The following is a 15,097-nucleotide window of genomic DNA, read 5'->3' on the forward strand; positions in this document are numbered from 1 at the left end:
CCTGGACGCCCCCGGACTGGGCTTCCAGTTACCGGTTCCTCTTTCCAGGGGGGAGGGGACAATTGTGCCGGCCTGAGCTCGAGGGGAACGTCGGGGGGGGGGGGATTAGGTACCCGCCGCTAAGGTCCCTCCAGGGCCTGCCTGGTACTGATGGATCGGCCAGGCCTGGGGCTGAGCCCTCCGCTCACATGGGCACCGCATGGGCGGCGGCAGCACCCGGCCGTTTCCCCAGCCATGGAGTCACCCCCGCCAGGGACCGCTTCTGGCCTGGAACTTTGTCTCCACGCGCCTCGGCAGGCCTCGCTAGCGGGGCTACCAGCACGGGCCCAGCGGCAGCTGCGATTTGACCTGAGCCCGCCACACAGCTCACACATGGGAGGTCATCAAACGCGCCTGCGAAGCGACCGCTGGGCAGTGCCAAAGCGGGCAGGAGTCCAGTCGCTCACCGACCCACGTGGCGAGCAGGCTGGATGTCCACAAGCCAACCCTTCGTAAAGGAAACGTGAGGTGGAGAAGCCCTAACACTGGAGCTTCCCAGCCATTTTTTTTTCAGTCTGGTTGAGCCTGCGTTTTTATCATGGTCTAAAGCTAGTGGCAATATTGTGGTTGCAGGAATGTTAGGGGACGTAATTGTTAAATGCAGGACCTGAGATTACCACTCTTTGGCCTGGTCTACACTGGGGTGGGGGGGTAGATCTAAGGTAAACAACTTCAGCTACTTGAATAACAGTAGCTGAAGTTGACCTACTTAGATCAACTTACTGTGGTGTCTTCACTGCAGTGACTCGACTGCTGCCCCTCTCCTTTTGACTCTGCCTGCACCTCTCGCCAAAAGAGTACAGGAGTCGACAGGATCACGCTCAGGGGTCGATTTATTGCATCGATGCGATAAATCGACCTCCGCTGCATTGATCGCTGCCTGCCATTCCAGCGGGTAACGAAGACGTACCCAGATTGTTCCTGGGTATGTCATTGACTCGGGCCTGCGCTACAGGTTGATGTAAGGCAGCTTACATTGACCTAAGCATCTATGGTACAGTGTTCTTCCTGCCAATTTAACTCCCCCTGCTATGCCAACCCACCACTCTGAGAGGCTTAGGTAGGTGTAGTTAGGTCAGTGCAGTGTTCGTGTAGACATTGTGTTGCTTACATTGCCTGTTGCTGCCTTTGGCAGCCTGAGCCCTGCCAGCCAGGGCTGACAGCTCAGCTTGTCAGGTCAAACGTGACAGTGTTCCAGCTGTTGGTTCCTGGTGGTGGGGCTCTGGCTGTCAGTGCCCCGTAATGCCCCACTTAAGTTGGTGCAAGCGCTCCTGCCGAGGCTGTGCACTACTGATAGGAGCACAGTGTAGACACAAAGAGCCGCTTCAATTACTGCAATGGCTGTAGGTCAACCTAACTTTAATTGATTTAATTTTGTAATGTGGATGTGCCCTGAGCCACACTGAAAGCGCTGTTACATAGTAAGCAGAGCCTCAGAGTAAGCAAGTAATTTTCATCAGTGATCTGGCAGTAAATATATCATCATGGCTGACAGAATTTGTAAATGGTAGAGTGGTGAGTGATGACAGGGTAGCCATACAGGTCATTCTGGATTGCTTGGTAAGCTAGGCCCATTCAAACAAAATGTTTTTTAACACAGCCATATGCAGTTAAAGATCTGCAAGGAATGTAGGCCATATCTCCAGAATGGGGGATTGTATCCTGGAAATCAGTGACTCTGAAAAGGATTTAAAAATCACAGTGAAAAAGCACCTCCATTTAAAAAAAAAACAAAGGAAAAAAAACTGCAGCTGCATAAAAGGCACAAAAAGTATTTGAGGAAAGAGTGCCTTATTGTGAGATTTAAAAAGCTCAACCTGTTTAGCTTATAAAAAATACCTGAGAGGACTTGTGTAGCATATAAGTACTTTCAGGGGGAGAAAATAACAGGCACTAAAGGGCTCTTTAATCTAGAAGTATAACAAGAACCAGTGACAGGAAGCTGAAACCAGACAAATTCAGATTAGATATTAAGCACAAAATTTTAAGAGTAAAGAAAATATTGAAGAATTAAGGTAAGTGGTGGATTTCTCCATCTCTTGATGGTATCCTATCAAGCCTGGATACCTTTCTGGAAGATAAAGTAGTAGTAAGCGGGCTCAATACAAGGCTGCCGAAAGGGATCTGGGGGTCATAATGGATCACACACTAAATATGAGCCAACACTGTTGCAAAAAAAGCAAACATCAATCTGGGATGTATTAGCAGGAGTATTGTAAACAAGACATGAGAGTAATTCTTCCCCTCTACTGTGCTGATTAGGCCTCAACTGGAGTATTGTGTCCAGTTCTGGGTACCACATTTCAGGAAAGATGTTGACAAGTTGGAGAAAGTCCAGAGAAGAGCAACAAAAATTATTAAAGGTCTAGAAAACATGACCTGTGAGGGAAGGTTGAAAAAATTGGGTTTGTTTAGTTTGGAGAAGAGGAAACAGAGGGGAATGCAAGTTTTCAACTACACCTCTACCTTGATATAACACGACCCCATATAACACAAATTCAGATACGCGGTAAAGTAGTGCTCCGGGGTGGGCAGAGCTGCGCACACTGGTGGATCAGCGTAAGTTCACTATAAACACGGTTCCACCTATAATGTGGTAAGATTTTTTGGCTCCTGAGGACAGCGTTATATCGAGGTAGAGGTGTATATAAAAGGTTGTTACAAAGAGGAGGGAAGATAAATTATTGTTCTTAACCTCTGAGGCTAGGACAAGAAACAATGGGCTTAAATTGCAGCAAGGGAGGTTTAGTATGGACATTAGGGAACAACTTCCTGTCAGAGTGGTTAAGCACTGGAATAAAATTGCCTAGGGAGGCTGTGGAATCTCTGTCATTGGGGATTTTTAAGAGCATGTTGGACTAACACGTGTCAGGGATGCTCTAGATAATACTTAGTCCTGCCTCAGGTGCAGGGGACTGGAATAGATAACCTCTTTAGGTTCCTTCCAGTTCCACAATTCTATAACTATAAATTTAATGAGTTGTGATATAGGAGTACAACTAAATCATCTAGCAGTCCTCTGGCACCTTATAGACTAACAGACGTTTTGGAGCATGAGCTTTCCTGGGTGAATACCCACTTCCTCAGATGCATGACATGCATCTGAGGAAGTGGGTATTCACCCAGGAAAGCTCATGCTCCAAAACGTCTGTTAGTCTATAAGGTGCCACAGGATTCTTTGCTGCTTTTACAGATCCAGACTAACACGGCTACCCCTCTGATACTTAGCAGTCCTCCGTGGCCTTAAACTCTGCCAACTTATGTTTTAGTTTATCCTTCTATAAAATCTATTTATTCTTGTTTCACAGGAGATTCTCATAGCAAAACTATTGTTTTTTGGTAAAATGTTTTGAAAGTCTCTGATAAAAGGTGTTTTTATTAAAAGTGCAAAGAATCATTAAAAAGCCATTCACCAGCCCATCTAGCAATGTTTTACAATATAACAAATTGGATGGTCCAACATCTTGCAGCTGGATTTGGGCTTTTATAAAATACTGAAGTATATGTAATGAGTAGCTGTTTCCACAACCACTTAGTTTAGGAATAGATCAATGAGAAACCAGTGAACTATCACAGAAACCTGTAAATTGGTGTCATTTAGGAGACTCATTGTAAATGACAGAGTTAGCTATAAGGAGCGATATATTCAGAAATACTTACTGATTGCTATAATTGGATTCTGCAGAATTTTAAATTTTTGCTTAGAGGACAACATGTAATGAACTATGGTGACAGTTCATTTAGTTGGTTTATGGTGCTCAAAGCACATTGTTGTCCCCCATCTCTCTGTAAGGCACTTCACTATTGGATTGCTTGACTGCTTCACTCAGTGTCCATTATTAAATAGTTACAGGAAAAGAAAAACATTTCTAAATATTTTTCCAACATTAGGCTGATTGGGTATATAGTATATTTCACATAGTTAGAAATATTGTGTATCAAAAAGGAACTGAAGTTTGAAGACACTAGGTGAAGCCCCATCTATTCTCCAAGCATCCTGTAGGAACAGGCATTTTTTATTTTGACTTCAGAGCAACAGGCCCTCAAAAGTACACTAGAGTGGTGACATGAACATATCTGCAAGGAATGAAATTGTCAAGCATATCTTTCAGTCCTTAACTGAATTATACAGGGGATTGAATCCAGTATTACAGATTTGTAAAGCTTGACTTCAGTTTTGCAATTAAAGCTTTGTTTTTACCCTTTTACTGCTCTTTGTTGTAATAACCATGAACCTAACATTTGAAATATCAGGTCCTTCCTTCTCTTGAAGATTACTGCAAGATCTTTGAAGGCCCTTAAAGGATATACAAACCAAAAATTGGACCCGTGCCCTTTAACTGCTTTATATACCAAAAAAAAAGGGGGAGAGGTTCCTGAATTTCCCCCCCCCAACTACACTAGGAATTCAAGTTCTATTTAACACGGAAGACTTAGGCCAGGTCTATGTTACAGACCTCTGTCAGTGTAACTAAGTTGCTCACAGGTGTGAAAAAATCCACACATCACAAGTGACCTAATTACACCAATCTAACTCCTGTACAGATAGTGCTATGTCCATGGGAGAGCTTTCCCTTTGACATAATCCACCTACCCAAGAGGAAGCGGCTAACTATACAAATGGGAGCTCTCCCATCAGCATAGTATCTTCGGTAAAGCGCTACAGCTGCGCTGCTGCATTGGTCCAGTTGCACCGCTGTATATGAAGACAAGCCCCAAGACTGGTGAAGTATCACAAGAGAAAGTTACATTTGGGAGGGAAAGAGTTTTAAGTCAGCTGTTAAAAGCTTTTAAACGGGCTATTAACTTCAATGCTGAATTCACATTTGAGATTAAAGGTGTTTGTTAGATATTCAGTACACTCACTGCTTCAGATAAAGTCTCACAATAAGTATTCCCAGGACCTCCTGATCTTCCTTAACAGGCATGATTTAAAAAATAAATAATAGAGGTTTAGCCTTCCTTTATACATCATAAAGGAGCAAACTAAAGGGGATTTGAGCCTTTGCAGTTCACTGTTAAACCAGACTTTGTTTCGGGCAAATAGGAAAATTTTTCATAGTGAATTCTATTTTAGTTTGAAACATTACATCACACTGCACTCTCTTCTTCAAAATACATTAAAAGCAGTTATATATCAATGGTAAAGAAAATAATGTAACTTTCACCTCTACTCAAGACTTGACCAACTATTCCCCTCAAAATGCTTGGCGTCTTGATTGTTATGTCATTTTGTTTCAGTTCTTTATTCATGAAAGTTTCTAGTCATGAATCTAATCAAGATTCTATTTCACAAAACACAAAGCAACAGTAAAAAAAATTACAAATCAACTTTTATTAAAGTAGATGACAGGCGTTTAGGCATCAGCAATAGTAACTTCAACTTCTACACCTGGTTCAATACTGATAGAAGTGATCTGCTTAACAATCTCAGAGGGACTGTGTAAGTCAATGAGACGCTTGTGGATACGCATCTGGAAACGATCCCAGGTCTTAGAACCTTCACCACAAGGTGTTTTCCTAGTAGTGATTCGCAGAGTCTGTTAACAAAAAGTGGAATACTAACCAATAGATGAAGACAGATTGATGCAGAGGTTTTGATTAGAATCAAAACTTTCTATAGCTCTAATGTAATTAAAATATTGCTTGCAGTATTTTTTTTTTAAAACCACACACACAGTCATCAAAAATTAACTCTACTTATATATTGATGGCCACCCTCACCCCCTTTTCATAGCTGTCCAAGGAGTCTTAAGTCAAAAAGACAAATGCAAGTAGGAAGGTCAAAATCCTCTTCTGTATTTAACAATTTAGTCATGTTTATGACAGCTCCTAATCCATTAACTGGTTAGAGTTCTAAATCAGATTTAAAATATTTAATCAGATCACACTACTTCTCAAATTTTACTATTTGTAATTTACAAATAAAATTGTGCAGAATTAATCATGGTCTTCCTGCCTCCTAAACCATAAGTACCTTAGTAGGCATGCGAACAGGCCCCTTCACTTTTAGATTCTTTTCCTTGGCACCTCTGATCAAATCAGCACAGACTGTAAAAGAATACACAACTATTTAGAAAAAACTTGTTTTAAATTGAACTAGATATTCCACTTCACATAAAATGTTGGCTCAGAATAGCGTAAATAACAATCATAGTAATTCAGTTTACAATTTCTCCTCATAGCCAACTATATATGGAATCAACTACTCATCCCAGAATTACCAAGGTCACTTGTAATTTTACTTTTTAGGCCTGTCCACAATGGTATTTAGAGTGTTAGTTTAACTAGTTCAAGACTTAAGAGTTTAATCTAACAGTTTAAACACATTTAGCTTTGAGATCATGGACCAGGCACAATTATTTTAGAACTGTTCACAACACAGATAAAACTTTGTTCAAGAGAGTTAATAGTTAAACAGTTTGGCTAGTATGGATAAAGTAAGTGTTTAAAGCAGGTGAACATAACAAGTTCATAGTTTGCTTTATGTCACTGGCAGAGTAGGTCAATGGTTGTGGTAAAGAATTTTAAACATAATTGACAACTTATAGGCTGATAACTTCAGTTGGCAACTTCCCTAATTGACAAGTTATGTTTTTCCAACATTTGAGACTTCAAATCATAAGCAACCCTAAAAAAGAAAAAAAAACACAAAACAAAAAACTATTACTTACCCTTCTCAAGGGACTTTACATTGCGACTTGTCAAGGTAATTCTAATTCGGTGAATTGCTACTTCCGGTTCCACAGGTGCTTTGCCACTATCTTTAAATGCCTGAAACATTAACATTATGAATATTAGACATTATAGCTAAACTGGTCAGTATTGCACGTATGCTCCTTAAAGCATTCTACCTTCACTAAAATTAAAAACAGACATAGCAAATTTTTATAACTTTTATTAGAGTCCATATAAAAAAGATGTAAGTATGATTCTGAATGAGGGGGAAAAGGAGGAAGAACAGGAAAGGGCAAGCATCTAGTTTCAGAGATGGCATTTTGTACAATTACTCTAACAATTATCCACCTTGGAAAACATCAGAAGCGCCCCTTTAATCATATAGGGCAAGTCTACACTACAAAATTTAAGTTGATGCAAGTTATGTGGACATAGAGCCACTGCAGTACATGCAAGTCTCATCTTACACTGGGGTTACATTCCACTGTCAGCGTGTAAAGTCAAAATTACATTGAGTGTAATGGCAGGCGGAATCGCCCGTACTACAGGTACAATATTTCTCTTTTTTTTTTTGGTTTTTGCCAACTGCGCAAAGCTGAATTCATGCATGTTAAATGCACTTAAGATGAGACTTGCCTGCAACTGAATCAGTTTTACACATACACTATGCTCTTTGTGTCAGCTGTGCATGTCCTCACCATGAGCACTTGCACCGATTTAACTGGCAGTGTGGGGCATTGTGGGATGGTTTCTGAAAGGTAGCAGGTCTACGCAAGCAACACACCGTCTACACTGACACTTTATCAGCCTAACTACAACTTAAGGGCTATGCCTCTCTCAGAGGTGAAGTTATTAAGTGGAAGTAGTGGGAGAGTTACATCAATATAACTATATTATAAAGTTATACTTAGCTATATTTTAGTGTAGACACAGAGTAAGCTACTTTACATTGACCTAACTCTGTAGTGTAGACCAGGCCTTAGTACAGGGGTGGCCAACCTGTGGCTCCAGAGCCACATGCCGCTCTTCAGAGATTAACATGTGGCTCCTCGCATAGGCGCCAACTCTGAGGCTGGAGCTACCAGTGCCAACTTTGCAATGTGCTTCAGCGTGCTCACTGCTCAACCAATGGCTCTGCCCCACACCCTAGCCCCACTCCACCCCTTCCCCTGCTCCTCCTCCCCTCGAGCCTCCTGCACACCACAAAGCAGCTGATTGTGGCTGGCAGGAGGCACAGAGATGGAAGGTTAGGTGCTGATGGGGGGTTGCTGATGTTACTGCTCTTTGGCAATACACATTGGTAAATTCTGGCTCCTTCTCAGGCTGGCCACCCCTGCCTTAGTATGTAGTCTTGTTGTAGTGGTGTCACTCCCAGGATATTAGAAGGACAAGGTGGTGGGGGAGGAGAGACAAGGTTTTGAGTTATACAGAGCTCTTCCTTGGGTCTGGGAAGGGTACTCAGTGTTACAACTAAATATAAGATCAAACAGATAGCTGAGTACCCTTCCCAGACCTGAAGAGCTCTTCAGCATGAAGGCTTGTCTCTCTCACCAATAGAAGTTGGTCCAATAAAGATATTACCTCACCCACCTGGTCTTTTTAAGCATATAGCTACATACAAATCTTTAACAGTTTAACCAGTGTTTGTTTCACAGCAAATATTCAAAAATAGAAAAAATCCCTGTATCACTGGCGTAATCCAGCCAGGCGATAAAAGAACAAAGGTCTGTGGTCAACAAGTTATAGATGTGCATCTACTAGACACTGAACATTAAATTCATTTGGGAAATGACAGCAACACTAGTATACTTGCTCTGACTTCTTGTGGTGGAAAAAGTGAATAATTAAGTAACAATTAAGAAAAAACAATTTAATGTATAACTTCTGCAATGTGCTACTTAGAGTGATCAGAAAGACAATCCCTGTATTGACTGATTTAGATCAACAATATACAAGTATTTTATTGCTGCTACTGTATCTTCATATAACTAGCATGATGTTAACATATACACTAGGATTTTTTAATAAATAAAGTACTTGTATTTATTTTGCAAGTAGCACTGTGTTGCAATCCCATTGATGACAAATTTTAACAGCTAATGAAAGAGGTTTCTAGGGGCAGCAGAGGTACACCACATAGGACCCACCAATTTAATTTGTAAGAGCCATTTCAGTTTGACTTATTGACTTTCTAAAGCAAGTAAAACTACAGAGGAAACAAGATGCAAACCACAGAAAGCTGTTTTCATGATTTTCCAAGAATCCAACCCCCCGCACGCGCACACATACACACACACACGGAACTGGCAGCGTTTTGCAGGAAGCTGGTGAAGCTCAGCGTGCAGCACAGACACAACCTGTTTGAAGGCGGCCGTTTCCCCAGCGCGGGGGTGTCTACTGGCTAAGGTGACCAGATGGCCCGATTTTTGTCTTTTTCTTATATAGGCTCCCATTACCCCCCACCCCAGTCCTGATTTTTCACATATGCTGTCTGCTCATCCTGCTATTGGCCAAAGCCGGCAGGAGCAGGACATGTGAGGGTTGTGGCCGAGAAATGTCCCCGAACCCCCCAGCTGTAAAGTGCCCAGGCCGCTCCCCCCCCCGCTTCCCCGTTAGCGCAAGCGATCGCTGCCGCTGGGTCTTGCCAGCCCGGCATCTCTGCCGAGCTCAGCACCAGGAGGAAGGAGGGCCCCGATGTAACAAACGACAGCGAGGCCGGGAGCCGCCGCCCCGCGGGGCTCGGCCGCCAGGCAGGGAGCACGCGGCAGGTAGCGGCCTGGCAGAGTATTAGCAGCCGCGCGGCAGCGCTACGCGCCCTCCCCCGGCCCTGCTGGCGCCGCCAGTACCCCCTCCCCCCGCTCACCATGGCTGCAGGATCCTCCTGACCGACTTATTCCCGGGCGGGGCAGCGCGGCCCAGCGAACAGCGGTGAGTCAGGAGCACCACGAGGAACAGCGGCTGCGACGGAGTCACTCGCAGCAGAGACAGGGAGGCGGGCGCGCGCCGCTTATATCGGAGCGCTCCATACGGGCATCGCGTGACCTCTGACGCCAGACCGGGCCGCCCCGCCCCGCCCCTGCTTTGCACTGGGGTCAGGCAGGCGAGGCTGCCCGCCTGAGACAGACCAGCCCGCGGGGCAGGGGTAGCAGGCTGCACCCTCGGGCTGGGTAGGGCCGCCGGGCTGCCTCCGCGCTGTGGTACGCACCTGCTGAGCGGCATAATAAAGGCTGAGCCCGGGCGGGAGCTGTACTGCCTGTATCACAGCCCAGAGTGCGCACCTGCCCGCCCCTGAACCCCTCCCCGCCCCGGACTGCGGGCATGGAGGGAACGTTTAGTTGGCAGCCCCAGCACTGGAGTTGATAGCGGTTGCCGCAGCCAAGCTCGAGCCTGTGCAGGCAGGGCTGAGTATGTGACAAAAATCTGTAAAGTCAGGGGTTAGTGAGGGCTCAAAGCGAGAAATGCCCAGAGCCTCAGCACCTGATTTTAAAAGGAAAATAACCTAATTTAACTGAGCAGGTGAATGTTTGGGGTGATTTGTGATTAGAGAGGTCACTCGGGCTTCTCAAACGATTGTTAGTGCATCCGAGCCTCAAGCAGTTAATTTCTCCTTAACATGAAGCAAAGATGGAAAGATACAAAAGACTGAAAAACACCTCAGGCAGTCACACTGACTTTGCTAGCGAAAAGTCAGAGGTAGGAGCCACTGTCAAACTCACAGCTTTTAAATACAAGTGGTCAATTTTTCGCAATTTTAAAAGGCCAGATACCGAGGCAGGGCAAATGGGGCAGTATTTCAGTTTGGTGCTGGGAATGGCTGCAGAGGCAGGAGGACACCTTCCCCAGTACACACACAGTACAAGAGCAGCAAGTATCCCACTGTCAGCCTTTGTACCAATCCTCACAGGGTAGATATAGCACGGTTCCTTTAGCTTTAAATGTGTAGGCCTTTGCAAGATGGCAGTCTTAAAGTCCAGATCTTAACAATTTAATGGTAGTAATTATAGCAAAAAATAATTCATTAAAAAGTCTCCCTAATGTAAAGGAACACATTCTTTAAATGAAAAAACACTAGGCAACAGGGGTGGCTGCAAGCCCCAGCACGCCAAGTGCGTGCTTGGGGTGGCATGCCGCAGGGGGCGCTCTACCGGTCATCAGGAGGGTGGCAGGCAGGGTGCCTTCAGCAGCATGCCTACAGAGGGTCCATTGGTCCTGCGGCTTTGGTGGACCTCCTGCAGGCACGCCTGCAGAGGGTCTGCTGGTCCCGTGGCTCCGCCAAAGCCATGGGACCAGTAGACCTCCCGCAGGCATGCCTGCGGAGGGTCTACCGGAACCGGCGACCGGCAGAGCGCCCCCCAAGGCCTGACGCCGTGCTTGGGGCAGCAAAATGTCTAGAGCCACCCCTGCTAGGCAAGTATTTGTTTGTCACAGTAATGCCTAATGGCCCAGTCATGGATCAAGGCCTTTGGGCTAAGTGCTGTCCAAATCCATAGCAAAGATGCAGAGACTACCCCCAACAGCTTATAATCATTTTAAAGTCTATTCTTGATTAATAGAGTTGGCTGTTGTAGGAACAATAATGTCTTGCTATACACACTAACTAGCTTTAAAGGGGGATGAACCTGTTCCTGTCTATTCATGCAAAGTATTTATATTATAGCCACTACTATAATATCTAGTGACAAAAAGAATTATCAGTTAGCATCAAATTAAATCCCTGCTGGATCCTGCTCCATTTAGTCTTGGATTTATCCACTTATACTTGATTTTAAGTCACCTTTCCCTTTTAGTAACCTTTTGTTTCTGATATTGTAAGATTTGTTTTTGTAGAAGAGTTCTGTGGTAAGATTGGAGTTGGTCAGGCTGAGGCTCCGCCCACTCTTACTCATGTACAAATACTTATTGCTGAGAGTACTCAGCTTCTGAAAACCTTACTATGGATCTTGGTGGTTTCATCTTCCTTGTTAAGTATAATCATCTCAAGTCATGAATTCTTGGATTTTTAAGACCTGCACAGACCATTGTGATAATCTAGTCTGACCTGCATAACACAGACCATAAGAACACACTTCCTTGAATTAATTCCTGCTTCAAGATCAATAGCTGCAGTTGAACTAGAGCAGGGCTGCCCAACCTGGAGCCTGCAGGCTGTACACAGCCCACCAAAGCATTTCTTAAAGCCTGCAGCCTGCTTCAACACCATATACTAACAACTGATCCATTAGGGCTCTGTTGTCACATTTACATCATTTTAGTTTACACAGGTGTGTAAAAAGACAATACTGTACATAGAAACTATCTAAATAAATACAAAACAAACTCAACAAACTATAAATCAATATAGGTGACTAAATCTTACTATTGTTTGTGGAATCTGTTTGGCTCACACAAGGCTGTGCTGAGGTTTATATGGCCCTTCTATGTAATGAGGTTGGGCACCACTGAAACTAGAGCACATCTTTTAAAGAAACATTGAGTCTTGATTTTAAAGTTTCGAGTGATGGAGTATCAACATTTGCTATTTTATTCTACTGGTTAATTACACTCCCTTAAAAAAATTGCACATTAGTTTGGTATAAATTGTCTAGCTTCAACTCAGTTGGATCTTGTTACACCTTTGTATACTGGATTGCAGATCCCTCTATTGTCAAATTTCTGTTCCCCATGTAGGTACTATAGATGGATCAAATCACCCCTTTGTCTTCTCTTTGATAAGCTAAATAAATTGAGCTCCTTAAATCACTATAAGTCCTGCTTTCCAATCCTCAACCATTCTCCTGGCTCTTCTCTGAAACCTCTCTGAGATATCAACAGTTTTCTTGAATTAACACCAGAACTGAACACAGTATGCCATTAGCAGTCACAACCCTGTCAAACACAGAAGTAATATAGCCTTCCTATTTGAAATTCCACTGCTTACACATCCCAGGCTTGCACTAGTCCTTTAGCCACAGCGTTGCAGAGGGTGCTTATGTTCACCTGATTATCCACTGTGACCCACACATCTTTTTTCAGAGTGTCTGCTTCCCAGGATAGTCCCCCTCTTCTGTAAATACAACCTGTATTCTTTGTTCCTGGATGCCATACTTGGTGAGGACCGACCATCACCCAGAATGTGATTTTGGACACTTTGCGAGATCCAGGTGCAGAAACTTCTGACGTGCACAATGAGGACTTGAGGGAGTAGGGGAGGATAAAGAAAGGGGGACAAACCATTCAGCGAGCCAGGTATTATTCAAAACTCAGCTGGCATCAGGACAGTCTTGCTGGGTGAGTACTAATGGGCTTGACGGTGACAGGGAAGGGAACTCAGCTAAGTGTAGAGTGTATTCCGTATAAGCAATTTTTTTAAACCTGTTTGTTGCCCAAAACCTCCCCTCCCTCCTTCCCTCCCCTTCCACCCATCCTTCTTCTCTTTATTAAAATGGTACCCATCCCACCCATAATATAGATAACTTGTAAAATGTTAGAAAATTTAAAAAAAAATAATATGACAGTCCAAGTTACACAGCCTGCAGCACCAGATCACTGTCCTGGGGTTGGGTAGAGGTGGCATCTGCTTCTCCTTGTTAAGCTAGGCAGGGGGCTATGCAAAGTATTTTGCTTATCTCAACAGGGGTGCTCCTTGTATCCTCTTGAACAAACTCAATAAAACTTTCATGGAGATATGTTGTAGTCATCCTTCAGAATATTCGGGAGAGGGCTATCAGAGGGAAAGAAACAAGGCAGAGACATTCCCACACCATTCTGTGATGAATTTTGCAGACAACATTTCAACAGGGTAGCAACATATGGGCCCAGGCAGCTTCGCGCTGTCCGTGGCAGCTGTGTCCTCTGGGAGTGAGATACCAATCAAAATCACCACTGCCTATGAAAGCATTCTCCATATTCACTCCATTTTCCCATTACTGACACAGAGTGGCACCCAATGTCTAAACCTTTCACACACCTGTCCTCCACCACTCCCACTAGTCCATTCTCACCATTGCTTGAGCTGCAAATGTATGTAACAAGGGGATCTGAAGCTAAAATGAAAAACAGCATTTCTTATTGGAGGTCTTTTTAGGAGTAGTGTAAGGGAGTTTTTAGACACCTTTTACTGTCTGTTGTGACTGTAAATCTAATTCTGTATCTGTTTGTTTTAATCAGCAGCCTCTGGGCCTTAAGAGATGCCCCTTCTACGCCTGCTGAACATTTAACCTTGATCAGCTAAAGAAAGAAGCGGATCAGAAAAGATATGTTCTGTGAGATCCTCCAGTCCTGTACAGGTGCTGATCAAGAGCATAGGAACTGGAGGAGCCAAAGAGCCAAGAGTAGGGGGAAGAACCAGGAATGGACAGAGTGGTTACTGAAGGAATGATAAAGGGACAGAGAGGTACTTCAGTAATTTTACCAGGACATAATCTTTGCTCAAGCAACAAACACAGATGTTGCAGAAAATTATTGTGCCAACTACCTCAAAACTCCATATATAGCAGCCTTTCCGACTCATGGAAAACTCCATTTGCTGCTTCCTGTACCCCCAGCATCACAGGTTGCAGCATGACAGGACCCCTTTCCTCTAATCCCTCTGTGCTAAGGGAAAATAAGGACAACCATGACTTACACTACAGTGTGCTATTTATTTTTAAACACTAATGAAACACTGTAATATGTTTTTAATATGCAAATATGTTAATTGTTTACTTTTTTATGTTTGGGTCAGCGTCTTACAGTGCTTCTGTATTTGCACTTGAGCTTTGTTTGATGTTTATATTCACTAAAGTTGTTTTTGAAATTCAAAGTATATTTTTTGTACCAAGCATAAATGCCACATTACAACATTAATAAGGGGCATCAATAACCCTTGACCGTACAATGACCATATTCAAGGTCTGTGCGCACAAAGGCACATTAGTTCAGAAAAGTATTATACAACACTGCTATGGCTGACTCTTAAAATGATACTTTATAGCCTCCTCAGCCATATAACTCCATCATTGACTCTTTTAATAGCCCTCTTTACCTGTTCAAATTCAGCAAAGAGCCAGTCCACCTCTCCCTGGAAGCCTTTTCCCCTTTGCCTCAGAAATCCTATGTAATACAGAACATGCAGCAATAATGATAGGAATGTTTGGCTCAGTGAGATCAAATCTAGCCATTAAATATCACCACTGAGTTTTAAATCTACCAAAAGCACATTCAACAGTCATCCTGCACCTGCTGAGCTGGTATTTGAATCTTTCCTTGGGTCTGTTGAGGTGGTCAGTGTAGAATTTTAAGAGACCAAGGAGTAGACAGAGTCCCTCAGAATCACTATGGGCACATGGGAGTCAGAGAAAAACATCGCTGCAAGCAGCCTTTGGAAAAATCTTATGTTCTTACAGATGGAAGCATCATACAT

General features: G+C 43.5%; 2 protein-coding genes and 1 non-coding gene across 3 annotated transcripts in view; all 3 read right to left on the minus strand.

The window, feature by feature from the left end:
• The window catches only part of LOC115645050 (kinesin-like protein KIF20A), a 47,846-nt gene extending 46,873 nt beyond the window's left edge, over positions 1-973 (minus strand). The window contains exon 1 of the mRNA XM_030549454.1: positions 950-973. Within this exon, the coding sequence (XP_030405314.1) occupies positions 950-973 (24 nt within the window). The remainder of the gene's footprint in view (positions 1-949) is intronic.
• A 4,381-nt stretch (positions 974-5,354) lies between these two features.
• RPS20 (ribosomal protein S20) lies at positions 5,355-9,712 on the minus strand. The gene is made up of 4 exons (XM_030553122.1): positions 9,581-9,712; positions 6,714-6,813; positions 6,017-6,090; positions 5,355-5,579 (listed from the first exon to the last, which is right to left on the minus strand). The coding sequence occupies exons 1-4, from the start codon at positions 9,581-9,583 to the stop codon at positions 5,397-5,399; spliced, it is 360 nt and encodes a 119-aa protein (XP_030408982.1). The 5' UTR covers positions 9,584-9,712; the 3' UTR covers positions 5,355-5,396.
• On the minus strand, positions 6,163-6,227 carry LOC115647335. Its single transcript, XR_003999291.1, has one exon. It is a non-coding gene; the product is annotated as a small nucleolar RNA U54 (small nucleolar RNA).
• Positions 9,713-15,097: the final 5,385 nt, after the last annotated feature.

The sequence above is a fragment of the Gopherus evgoodei genome, chromosome 2 (genome assembly GCF_007399415.2).
Source record: "Gopherus evgoodei ecotype Sinaloan lineage chromosome 2, rGopEvg1_v1.p, whole genome shotgun sequence".
In the NCBI taxonomy this organism is placed as follows: Eukaryota; Metazoa; Chordata; order Testudines; family Testudinidae; genus Gopherus; species Gopherus evgoodei.

Coding starts and splice junctions, on each gene's coding strand:
- RPS20 (XM_030553122.1), bottom strand. Junction 6,091..6,713: donor TGTAAAGTCCCTTGAGAAGG/GTAAGTAATAGT, acceptor ATTCTTTTACAG/TCTGTGCTGATTTGATCAGA. Junction 5,580..6,016: donor CTGTTCGCATGCCTACTAAG/GTACTTATGGTT, acceptor TTTTGTTAACAG/ACTCTGCGAATCACTACTAG.